The 13,072-nt window shown below is 41.8% G+C and overlaps 1 protein-coding gene across 1 annotated transcript; it reads right to left on the reverse strand.

Moving 5' to 3' along the window:
• Window positions 1-473: 473 nt before the first annotated feature.
• On the reverse strand, window positions 474-12,039 carry Brr2 (U5 small nuclear ribonucleoprotein l(3)72Ab). The gene is made up of 8 exons (XM_022814264.2): window positions 11,845-12,039; window positions 9,911-10,352; window positions 9,565-9,687; window positions 9,201-9,372; window positions 7,824-8,225; window positions 5,774-6,868; window positions 3,812-5,472; window positions 474-3,551 (listed from the first exon to the last, which is right to left on the reverse strand). The coding sequence occupies exons 1-8, from the start codon at window positions 11,954-11,956 to the stop codon at window positions 950-952; spliced, it is 6,609 nt and encodes a 2,202-aa protein (XP_022669999.1). The 5' UTR covers window positions 11,957-12,039; the 3' UTR covers window positions 474-949.
• Window positions 12,040-13,072: the final 1,033 nt, after the last annotated feature.

The raw sequence follows: 13,072 nt of genomic DNA on the forward strand, positions 1-13,072 counted from the left end.
TTTTGGGCTATACAGATCAGTGCTAAGAGAAATTTGTTCGACTAGCGTCAGTTTCTCATTACTCCTTCCCACAGTGATTTGTCAACAGTTGTGGAGCCGGAACTATTGAATTACAAAACGCAATCCAAAGATCATACATATATAAATGAGAAGAATGGATGAAACCAGGTGCTAGTCAAAAACGTAACGCATCCTCGTACACTTATGTTAACCACAGAAGCGGCAACCCAACGCCAAAAATCCGAAGACATCCATCTTGAAGCATCTTATTTCTTAACACCGTTATACGGAGCAAAGCTACCGTTATACTGGAGCCTGAACGGCAAAACACAACGAAAAGGTCATTTCGTTGTGAAATTTTACTTTTACTTGATCTATTCGTGATTCTTCTTGTAACAAGATTAGCTCACTATAATTTAGTTTAATTTTATCTACTATTATATACGTTACGCAAATTAATAAACACACGCAGATATAGTTCAATATGGCATGAACTATATTTCAGATGTCTTCCTTTATGCGTAGCCTGTTAGTTTGATCAGTTTATAGCTCTTCCTCGTTGGCCAAAGTGTATGCATATTACAGTCGCTCGTAAGTGCGCTTTGGCCTATTTCTAATCTCCGCTTCTTCATATTAATTAGTGGCCATTTCCAACTCGCCGTCAATGTCTACATATTGGTTGTATGTAATTTATATATATATATATACGGTTTCATATCCATCTATTCTGCCCTCTAAGACACGTGCTTCAAACAAACGTTCCAGCACAATAAACAAATGTTAATGGAAATACAATAACACACTAATGGTCTTTGTCTAATTTCATATAATTATGGTTTAAATAATGCCGTACTGAAGCAGTATTACACAAATATTTAATCGCAATTTTGTGCCTGTGCAGCGCGTTACCCGGTACGTAATTATTTTCACACCAATAATAATTATATTCTCAATCACTTTCATCATCACTGTGGCGCCGTTTAGCAAATCCAACCTTCAAATTGAATTTATACTCTTGATCGCATCCCATATAAGCGTCACTCATGAAGTACAATACGTAGCTATGCTCGCCGGACGACGGTGCGACAAAATCAAGCTTGATCTTAGCCTTCTGTTGCAGGCCGAAACGTTTGATTGATATCAAAGAATTTGTTGATGGTTCGCCAATTACAAGCCACCAGTTCTCTTCACGTTTTTGCGGGAACAATGGAGCCACAACAGGGCCGACAAGTTCGTCCTCACGTTCCAGCTGAACCACCACGTTGACAGTGCCTCCGCTGCGAACTGCGTCAGAATTGACAACTTCGAAGGACATTTCTACATTCGGATAACGGTTGCAAAATTTGGCTACGTCCACCATCTGACTTGATGACATCTGCAGCAACTTGTTGCGTTCGGTATCTTCAAGTTCCATAACGTCAAAAACCGTTTCGACACCAGCCTCTTTGCACCGGCGGATTACATCAGCGCCAAAATGCGGTAATTGTTTGAGATATGAATCCTTATTCCACATCGCCTGTGTGACCATTTGAGATAGCTCCATAGCTGCTAAAGCAGGGGTTAACCACCCATTTGATGACAACACATCGACGCAAGCCTGAATCAGACGAACAGACCTCGTTAAGACTACTTCGGTATCCGATTGCAGTTCGGCTGACAGTTGAATACGGGACAGATGCGCCTGCAACAGGAGATTGGTCTTCACATGCGGATCTGAAAACTTGGGATCAGTCAACTTGTGCGGTAGCTTATCATACAATTGTTTCAGCAGGTTTTCTTCTCGATGTCGAACCGGAATGCTTTCGTATTCGGCTGCAGAACTGATAATCTCCAACAAACCCCGGATCTTTGTGCGATTATTGAGTGACACTGAGAACATTTCTATTGTGGTATAGTTGATGTAATAGTATGCTGCGATCATACCCAAATTTAGAGGCGATACGTCCATCTCGTCTTCGATAGCAATACACTTTGACTGTTCTAAATCTGAAAGAGTTTGTTCGACTAAGTCCGACAAATGATCAGAAAGATGCCGATGGGTGACGCCCTGCAGATTGTAGTAATTAGGATTTTGAGTCATGCGTCGATACATGAGCGTCCAAGTTAGCTGATCGACAGCGTCCTGCTTATTTTCGATTGTTTTCGTTACAATCTCTGCACAAAAGTGGTCATGCAGGCAGTGATCTAAATGACTTTCGACTGGTAATGGCTCATAAAGGAACTTCTTGAAAAATTCTTTTTTGCTCTGCTGGCACAGAAGGAGTACTTTGGCATCATCATCTGCCATAGGTCGATTCGCCCTGCCAATCATCTGTAAAACGGACGTAATGGGGTAGTCATCATACGAATGGATTTTTCCATTATAGAACTGAGTGTCCATAATTACAACGAGGTGGGCCTGCAAGGGGATAGCCCAGCACAGTGAGCTGGAAACGACCAATACTTGAATGGCACCCGAATCGAATAGTTGCTCGACTAGAGCTCTGTCTGAACCCTTTAAGCCTTCATGTAGGTAAGCCACTCCACCCTGAATGGCCTCTTTGAGCGTATTGTCGACCATCTGGTCCAAGAATGGTTTAAGGTCCTCAACAGGTACGTGCAGAAAGCTATTGTCAACGCTGTTTGCCGCTGAATAGGTCAATAACTCAATGCAGGTAATACGTGATTGTTTGCGTGAAGGCACAAATACGATGACAGGCTTTCGAGGGGAAAGACGTGCGATGCCTTGGCATACAGGTTTGGCCATTGCTAGCAGACGACTTGCGTTGTGTGTCATGTTAAAGCCCTGGATGTGCAACTCAAGCTGGACAGGCCGCACGTTAGGATGGAAGTTGAATGTAGCATTAACACCAGCACCCAACCACTGAGCCACATCGCGGGCATTTGCTAACGATGAGCTAAGAGCCACGATTCGTATGTTATGCCGCTCGAGCTGCGACGAGATGTATCGCATACGGGAGCAAATAATTTCCATGGTCGGCCCCTCCTCGCCACCGATTAGGTGGAGCTCATCGACAATAAACAGATCTACGTTCTGGACGTTTCTGCGCTGTTTCCATCGTCGAGATAAGATGTCCCATTTCTCAGGCGTTGAAATGATGATATTCCCGCTACCTAAAAGCTTTAGATCAGTTCCAGTTTCACCAGTAAGTGCTACCACTTTTTTTCCAAGTTCGTTGCCGAACTTAACTTGCCACTCGTTGAGTATAATGAAGGCTAGCTCCTCTCGAGGAGCCACGTACACACAGCGGCCTTCATCTCGTTGATTGAACAAACGAAGGATAGCGAATTCCGCGCAGATCGTCTTGCCCGATCCTGTTGGCGCCCCAACAAAAACGTTGTCATCTGTGTTGTAAATGGCATTAAATGCCTGTGTTTGAATCGGATTGAAGTTTGTTAGGGTATCCTTATACAAGGCTTCAAATTGCGCGTTTTGAAGGGCTGACACAGGTAGCGGTTGGAGGTCGAGAAGTTCCGTTGGGGGCGCATATTTTTCAGGTAAAATCATGTGTCTAAACGATACAGGTAGCTGGGTCTCACTACCGATCCATCTGCAAATAATCAAGAAGAACGAAATAAGTAGATCTCAAATTAGCATTTGCCATTTACTCCGGCAATGACTGCTATTTCGCCTAGAAATTATTTGCTTTGTAGAGCGTTGCTTGAGTTTTTTCACCTTAGACCTTTCATTTCTTAAACATAAAGTACTATAGGTTACCGGTGCAAATCTTTTTGAAATTTAATGAAGGGCTGTGAATGAGAGCGCATTTTTGCGGAGTAGAGTCGTTAAACAATTTAATACATAACTTACCTATCCGAAACAACCCGAATAAAATATTGTGGTGGTAGGGGCTCGAATAGCGCAACGAAGAAGCGCACCACATGCTCGTCCTGAGCGAATTTTTGTTTGAGTAGAAAATACTCATGGTGTAAAATCCTCTCGGAATCAACGTCTTCGACAAGAATCCAGAAAGCTTCCGACGTGCCATGGATCTTTTCATCCCATTGAAAGTCTGGTGTAATGGTCAACTCGACCTTGAGAGATGATCTTGTGATCGGCTGGATATGGGCAACCAATTCGAGCTTTGGGAAATGGTGAACGTACCGATGGACCGTTTTACCCATCTTAGGCATTCGCAAAAGCTCACCTATTTCACTCACGTTAAGATCGTACAGCCTTTCCCATGGGAAATTTTTCTTCTCAATCTTCTTTACTACTTCATCGGGCAATTTTTTGAACTGACGAAGCGGTGACATGCTTTGCCACATGCGACGGTCGATCATCTTGCACATCGCAAGAGTTTTGTCGGCGAGCTGAGCCCATCCACGATGTAAGACGATTTCATGGATGGCTCGCATGAGGCGGGCAGCACTCTGGGTCACATAGACCATGTCGGCCATCAGCGCTAAACGTTCAAGCTTCAGCTGCGAGATGTATGCCTGAAGAAGAACATTCACTTTAGCTGTAGGTTCATCCACACTTTCCTTGATCGGTACAGGCACGCGTTCCATAAGCTTGTGCAGCTCCAACTTCTCTTCTTCTCGTATAGTGATGTGACGGAACTCCCCCGACAGAGAGAACACCCGGAAGAGCTCGATTTCGCTAAGCGTGGGCTTCAGAAGTTGATTGTAGGTAGCAATTGTGTCATGTGCGCAGTAATAGTAGGATGCAATGCGACCGAGCTCTGTGATTTGTAATTGACCAGTTCGTTTATCAAAGCGGCACAACTGAGCCTTATCCAAGGCGATAGCAGCTGTGAAGATCAGGTTTGCACGAAATTTCTCAAGAAGCGGATCTTCCGCAACCATTTCCGACGTAATGCCATATACTTGAGGTGCTCGCATCATTCGTACGTAGAGATAGGTGTACCCGAGCCAATTGACAGCGTCCCTCACTGTCTGAATGTTTCCGAGCACTACTTCGGCGTTGAGGATATCAGGCAGTTTGCTAATCATCTGGGATTCGACGGGGAGCTGCTGATTGAGAAGGGACAGGTAATATTGCAACTCGGAATGGTTTGTCATGAGAATACCCTCTCCCTTCGTATCATACTGGGGTCGACCTGCACGACCTAACATTTGCAAAACGTCAAGAGCGCCTAGTTCTGTCCAGCGTCCCTTCTCGGGACTATATACCTGGGTACCCTTAATAATGACGGTGTGCGCTGGCAGATTCACACCCCAGGCAAGTGTTGCTGTGCACACGAGTACCTGTAGGTGACGATCGGCGAATAAATCTTCCACCAGGGTTCGATCGACGCGCGACATTCCGGCGTGATGTATTCCAAATCCGTAAGGGAGCAAATCCTTTAGTTCAGCATTCTTTACCTGTTCCGCTTCACTTCTCAGTACTTCGGTACTAGCAGAACCTTCCCTCAAAAACATGCCCAAAGTATCCTTTTCTAAGCACATGTCTCGAATAGCTTTAGCTGTCTTTGCCGTCTCTTTGCGTGAATGCACAAAGACCATCACCTATGAGAATAAATAACACGTTACCACTAATCCTTCCCATACTTTTCGGGAATTGATCTAGGGAATGAACATTGTAATACTAACGCCTACAAAATAGCCCGACAGACCAAGATAAACTATATAACTTTCTATTACATTTTACAGTATTAAATAAATCAACATTTGTTTATTCTAGCTCAGTCCTTTTTGCGGCCTATTTGGCCTGACTTTGCCATCTTTTACTTTATCCTTTAGTTCACTAAATATTTTTCACTAATAAGGTAAATCGTTCATAATTACGCAAAATGATTGCATTACTTGCCTGACTTTTGCCAGCGTTGGCTAAAACCTTCTCATAGAGGATTTCATTCATAATTTCAAATCTTTTGAGAACCTTCTTCTCGGTGATACCAATGAATTTTTGTTCTAGGGGCACGGGTCGGAACGAGTTGTCAAAGTAGAAAAGTCCCTGTCGTGAATCAACACGTAGGAACGTTGCGACGTCTTTGTAATTTGGCAGAGTTGCCGACAAACCCACAAGACGCACTTCTTCTTGCGTCGTCTCCATGTTGCGGATTGCTCGAGCCACGAGTGCCTCCAGCACGGGACCACGGTCGTCATGCAAAAGATGAATCTCATCGAAAATCACCAGACGAACCAACTGAGTGTAGGTTCGATCTCCGCCTTTACGGGTGATAATGTCCCATTTTTCCGGTGTGCAAACAATCACCTGGGTCGCGTTGATCTGTTCTCGTGTCAGCTGATGATCGCCAGTCAGCTCAGATACTATAAGACCGTACTTTTCGAGACGCTTCGAAAAACTACCGACCATCTCTTGTACAAGAGATCGCATCGGGGCGATGTAAACGATTTTGAAAGCATCGCCATTAATGATACCATCCGGATTAATATGCTTTCCTATTTCCCGCAACATGCAAAGCAGGGCAACGTTTGTCTTTCCAGCTCCTGTCGGAGCGCAAACGAGAATGTTTTGATCTGTATTTAACGTGGCATCCTTTAATCGAGATTGAATCCGATTAAGAGATTTAAATTTATCGAAAGCCGGTTGCGCCCAGGTCGGTAGCGTATCAATTGGAATCAGCTTCTCATCTTCGGCGAACGGACGCGGTTTCAAAGCCGGTACATGAATCTCTTCGTACCCTTTGTGCGTCCGTCGAAGCGAACCATCAGGCAACTGGCATCGTTTATTTGACATGAAATGTGAGCCCTGTGCAAATGCCAAATCTTCCAAATCAAGAGTCTGACAGTTTGAGAGCTGTAGATTTTGCTCTTGATGATGCTGCTGCTGGCGACTTTCGTCTTCATTATCTTCACCATCCAAATCCCCATGGCTGCTGCCGAATCCATCACCGCCGCCACCAGAATCGTCCTCTAAGGGCCGCTTCCGTCCACGTGTCTGAAACATTGACCGTTTCGTTCTATGAAAATGAACTGTAAGCTTTAGCTGGGGTTTTGCCACCAAAAAACCCGATAGCAATTTTCGCAAACCAACATCTAGTACAATTAGGATAACTGCCTAATAAACTATAAGGTATTCGCTAATGGAATATAAATGAGGTTTTATAATTGTAGCAAAAACAGAGAACTGAAATACGATCATTCTTAGAAAATTTACCAACTCTCAGCGTGCTATCTTTTCATTAGTCGTTGTCAACGGCGATGAAAATAAACATTAACACAATTGTGTATAACGTACATGCGGCCAACTTGGAATAGGTAACCAAAATATTTCAGGTTAGCAAATGAAATTAGTTTTTCAACTAATTCAAATTTCTAACAGAATACGCCAATAACATAATTGGTCTGATTTGACAGTTCCAAACGCTACAACGAAGATGCAACATGTAAAAGTGAAAGCTGTTACGCAAATGTTTAGGCACAAAGTTTTCTAGATGAACAAAATCAAGATAGAATTGGGAACAGTGATAAGATCGAGCTTTGCATAAAATGCGTTGTCATTATAACGGTGTCCCACACTGTTACCCTGCAATTTCATAAAGGTTCGCACTGCCAGGATTACCTCGATGTCAGTCAACAGAGCGCGATTAAAACGTCTCCTGCGGTACTCTTTTGGCGGTACATGACTCGTTCACTACTGAAATAGGTGTTTTAAGTCATATGTCCGGTGTTGCTGGTATGTATTGCTTTAAACGGCCCCCAGCGCGAAATGGAGTTTGTCTGTGCTCGGTTTCGGACCTAAACTGCCATTACGTTGTTGGTTAGTAGTTACCATTTCACCATCACAGGGACAAAGAGGGACAATCTTTTCTATTGTCCCTGCGAAAATATACTTACGATTAGTATTAAGAGTATTCAATCCGATATAGTTACATAGACTGCCATCTGCTTACCTCGTTAACGCTGCTACCAACAGCCGTAATGCCTGGATCTGGATCTTCCGCTGCCTCGAGCTGCACTAGGATTTTAGCTAATTCGGAGTCAGCTTTCATCCGATCTCGGAGTTTCTGCCGCTGTTGTTTACTTTGAGCTTGCGATAAAAGGGTGCAATAGAGAACTAGATTGCGATGCTCACGTAATTGTCGAATCAATTCAAATTGTCTGAAGCCTAGCAGGAGGACAAGTCTGTTTTCGAGGTCACGCTCTTCGGCTGCCGTTTTGAGAATGGCAAGTACTTCCTCGGCCTTTGCCTGGGCGGCCACGGGATCGTCATAGGCCTTGGAGAGCCGGCGTTGCAACCAGTATGCATCGATATTCCGAGCATGAAGAGGCTCACTACCTCCCGACGAAGCACCCTGGGTAAGAAAAGATTCACAAATTCAAACAGAGTAAATCAAGTATGTTTGTCTAGAAACTAGTACAGACAAACAAAGGTAAACGATCCGCAGATAAATCGATCTTACATAAATTCAGCTCCTATATTCAAACATTTTTTACTGTACAAATGAGGTCTCGCCATTTTTAATTAATGCGCAACTATATTCCCAAACAGTCTCGAAACTTTAATAATCAAGTGGTGCGCGCTGGGATCTGTGATTTTGTACCAATTATCAGTCTCTCGGCTCTTTGAGTCAAACTCTCTGAAACTCATTTACTGATCTGCTTTAACCAAGAGGACCGTGTTCTGGTCAGCAGAATTTGCATCGATCTAATTATGTATTAGTCTGAAAAAACCTTCCTAATGGAAAGGTTCTCAAGTCAAACGGAAGATAGTTTATGGTTCTTTCAAAGCTGAGTGAAGACGATTACTACCATGTAACAAAGTCCCTCTGCATCTTTTCTGACCGATAGCATTTTGCCTTCAGTTATCTATTCTTTTTGATCCTTTCTGCATTTTTTGTATGATGATTCGAAACCACTAACTGAGTATGTCCCAGTTGATCAGCAAGTTTTTGTTTCATTCGAAATGAATTAGTTCACAATAATATATGAAAGTTCTTAATCCCGAAACGTTTGAAAACGTCCATCGCAGACCATCATTCCAACAAACATAATTCATACAGGAAATCTAGCAAAGCACTACGTAAGAGTACGATATGCGTTTAATAATGCCTAGAGTAATACTCACTTTCACTTCAAAAAGAAGCGTATGTGGACTAAAATGATTAATGCAAAAAGTATCACCACGGGGTTGCTGTACCGTGCTACAGATCTTACCTTTTCGAAGCTAAGAGTTATAATAAGCGATAGTGCGCAATATTCGAAACATCAAATCAATCCATCAATAGTAGAATATATGGGTCATCATTTTGACTAAATTTCTTGCCAACCTTAGCATTCTTTGTGTTGCTCTGCTGCTGAGACTTGTCCCGATTTTTCTTGCCATCAGAGTTAGACGCGAGCAGCGTGGCCCCAGAGAGGTTATCTTCTCCTTCAGCGTCATCACTCAATGTTTCATCAACCGTATTTAACATCTCCTCACCGGACTCTTCATCGTCCGACCTTTAGAAAACAGATATACATGGTTAAGACACACCTAAAGATATTGACAAAAAGTTGTAGCGACAAAGTCTGCTATGCCTGAAAAAGACATATCATAGCGCAATCGATATGTCGTTACGTCTTGAGCAAGGCGGGTATTATAAAAGGTCATTAAACAGTTTCGAACACTCCCATAGAAATACAACATTGTACCTGTCAAACTCAACGTTAACTCCGTATGTCTCGTCGATGTCAGCAGCTGTGTCTTCTTCACCTTGCCCAATGCTGGCGGAGTAGTCTGTCATCTTCTTACAGAGGTTGACGAGTACAGCATATCTGCACCGATGATCCAAAAACACATCAATACAACATAACTCCCACTAATTAGAAAGCGTCTATTAAACCTAAGGCTGGCTAAATTTTGAATACTAAACTGGCTACGTTTAACATGACACAACGAGATGCTTAGAGGACTACTACCATGAAGAATATTGTATGTCGCTGTTTCAGCTATCAAGCTAATTTGATTTGTTTCACGTTTGTTAGAGTCAATACGCACCTTTCATCGGCAATAGCTCCTAGTAACTCCTGCAACTCCTTACGACGTTCAGTTTCTTTAACGCGATCTGATTTAAGCGTCCTCAGGACTTCATCTGCTGCTCCGCATAGCAATTCCCTAGGATTATCACCAAGCATATCCTGTAGGAAGCTAAGCAACACTTCATATGTCTGTCGTGTTTCCGTCGTTTTTGGTCTGTACTCGATTCCAGTCATATCATCTGTGGATTCATGCAGCACAGAGCTAAGGGGCGCATGATGTCCTTTCTGGCCCCCTCGAGCGCCACTAGCAGCAGGAAGTGAGAGGTCGCCAGTTCGTTTCTTAATGGAGCCCCCTCGTTTTTTCTTGACATCGTCATTGCTACTGTCCTTGGGTCGGTTCCGCTCGTAACGGTCTCCCATTTTTGTACCATCCAGTTTTCCCACGAGGGAGCACACTTCACCTAAATCAACAATCCCGTTTCAATAGAGATAGAATTAGTTTTTAGTGTCAATAATTTTGATAAAAATTCGGTACATCGATATCCCATGTAATAACGATATTCAATGTTATATAAGACATTTTTTGAACATATACATGTAGTGAAAAACATTTTTTCATCACAGTATTCACATTAACTCTATCAGGCGTATAATAATCTATTCGGCTACGAAAGCGACGAAATTCAGCATAAAAGGCCCTTTGATATCACGTATATGAACTTTAAGCGGGCATAACATTACGACAACGCATAACTTAAATAAAGCCGATTCAGTTTGCAACCATTTTGCCCACAAAAAATACAAGACAGTACTCATGATTGACCTACGAATGAAGACTGTCCTTCGCCGGAGAATGCTTAAAATATAAGCAATCTTGACTTGCCTGAGGCAGTGATTCTCAGTACAATTGGCGAAATAAAATTTAAACATAGTCATTCGTTCAGTTACCTTACACGGTTAGTGCAACTAAACGCAATCAAAACGCCGTAAAATTTTAAAGTTTTCGTCAGCTTTAAAAAAAGCCGCAGTTTAACTTCATCTTCCAATCGCCGTTCACGGAAGAAGAATATTTGGCCTGTATCGGAGGCCGTACGGTGCAGCCATGTACGAAAGCAGTGTAATTTCACAAAAAAATATCCGGTATTTTCTGCGATATGACGACCCTCAACGAGGAAAAACAAAAGGGTCCTAACCAACGCATACGCCTGACCATTTTCATAACCTCATGATTATGGATAGTAGAAATAGATTATTAACCCCAAAACCATCGCTCGTATTAAACACTGAAGTAGATTTTCCGTTCTTGTCAAACTAACTGTAAAAGCTAATGTTTTATAGATCAATATATATGCGTAGGTAATCATGTTGCAATGCAAGTGAAAGCGACGACTTTGTACAAAAAAAACAACAACAACATTATTGTTACTATATTATAAGACCTCCTTATTAGCGAAAAAAAACGCCGACCAAGAATCAGCAATTGACCAGATCAATTATATTAGTAACGTTCACAAAAACAGTTGTCTTCTGCAGGTTTTGAAAACACTTTATATAGCTTTTGTATTTAGCGCGCATCTGCACTCATTGTAATCGTGTTTTTTAAGAACAAAGTGTTGCATCTGGGAACATTATGGCTTTTAATTATAAATAGACAGATATATTGTGCTTGTTTTGCCTCGTGGACGACACAAGGTTTTATCGTAACAATTAATTGATTCCAGGGTGTGTCACGCTACTGTATATGAATACTTCATGACTGAGCGAAATACGGCAAGATGGTAAATCTTCGCCTAGAACTTCTATCATAACTCGATCTCAATCTTGCAAAACATATTTTGAGCGTTTTCGACGGTGTGCCGGCTAGTAATGTTCGAAAGCGGCGGGAGGAAACACTCGGCTTGCTGAAATTGGCTTCTTCATTGATGATAGCACAGTTGAACACAACTTGCTTACCCGTGGCTTCATCTCGAGCTCGTCTCTCGATCAGTCTAGTGTCCGCAACTAGCACAAGATTAGAGTTTGCCTTATACTCATATTGTTGCGAGCGAGCTGCTGCATCCGCCATGCTTAGCTTGTTTTTTCCGACAATCGATCAACTAGAGTAACAACAGCATTCCGCGAGAACCGACGTTTATTTTGTTTTTTAATCACCGTTTTAGATAGAAGCTTCTCTAGGCTATAGAAGGCTAACTCTATCGTTGAATTTAGGGAAAAAGGCTTTAACAAGGGACTTAAAACATTTAATATATTTTGTATGAGACTGAGCATATATAGATACATAACAGAATGTCAATAAGAGTTTCGTTTGCGTTGCTATGAAGCTGAATAAGTTTACCTCCCGTAATACACTTTTAAGGGATCACTTTACCTTTTCAGAAACACACAATGCCGATTTGTGTCTTGGCATTATACAGATGCAAAAAAGTTTTCTGCTGATTTACAAAATTACAGCTTATCGAACTTATCTTTATCAATGCTGGCATGAAAATAATGTTTGTGAATCTTGGCGCGGAGTAACAATTCAAATATAATAAATCTCAAAGTTAAAGTCGCATGTCTTAAAAAAAAATAGGCTATAGCATTGTTTTTAAATATAATTACGTCAGTTCTTAGCTTCGTTAATCTTTTCCATGGTATTTCAATATATTATATAAGCAGACCCTTTAAATCTGAAAATTCATATTTAGGAGGGTTATTTTTATAGATTAACGATATTCCAAACATTCTTCTAACTGGGCCTAGGGGCTTCAGGTCATAGATGCATGGCTAAATGCCTTAAATTGAAACTGATCTGGCAAGTATCATCTAGAAAGATATGGGTGTATGTGAGAAGCACTGATTTAATCAAGCCATTCGAGACAGACAGTAGTAATCAATCAAGAGATATTGTAGGTATGATAGACTTGATTTTTTTAGTTTTTTGCCGAAACTTTTTAATACAGCGAAAAGTTTATAGGTGTCAGCGTTAAGCTTTTGGATACAGCTGGTTCTCACCTGTCTTTATTTATGACAGGCATTGGTACCGTTGTTTTAACATTGCTTAAGAGACTAATTAGGCTACGCAGTTCAATATAAGCTATCTTAAGGAACCGAGCAAGGAAAGGAATTACTTAGAATTAGGCTAAAACTTTATATTCCGTTGGGTACTACCCAGTTGGAAATTGGACTAGGCAAAAAAAAT

This window comes from Varroa destructor, unplaced genomic scaffold (assembly GCF_002443255.2).
Source record: "Varroa destructor unplaced genomic scaffold, Vdes_3.0 BEIS01000007.1, whole genome shotgun sequence".
NCBI classification, from domain to species: domain Eukaryota; kingdom Metazoa; phylum Arthropoda; class Arachnida; order Mesostigmata; family Varroidae; genus Varroa; species Varroa destructor.

Bases quoted from the DNA above. Each gene is read 5' to 3' on its own strand.
- Brr2 (XM_022814264.2), bottom strand. From the start codon at position 11,956: ATGGCGGATGCAGCAGCTCGCTCGCAACAATATGAGTATAAGGCAAAC. The intron at 10,353-11,844 runs GTAAGCAAGTTG...TTGTTGATTTAG, and splicing joins AGCTCGAGATGAAGCCACGG to GTGAAGTGTGCTCCCTCGTG. The intron at 6,869-7,823 runs GTAAGCAGATGG...TCAATGTTTCAG, and splicing joins TTGGTAGCAGCGTTAACGAG to ACACGTGGACGGAAGCGGCC.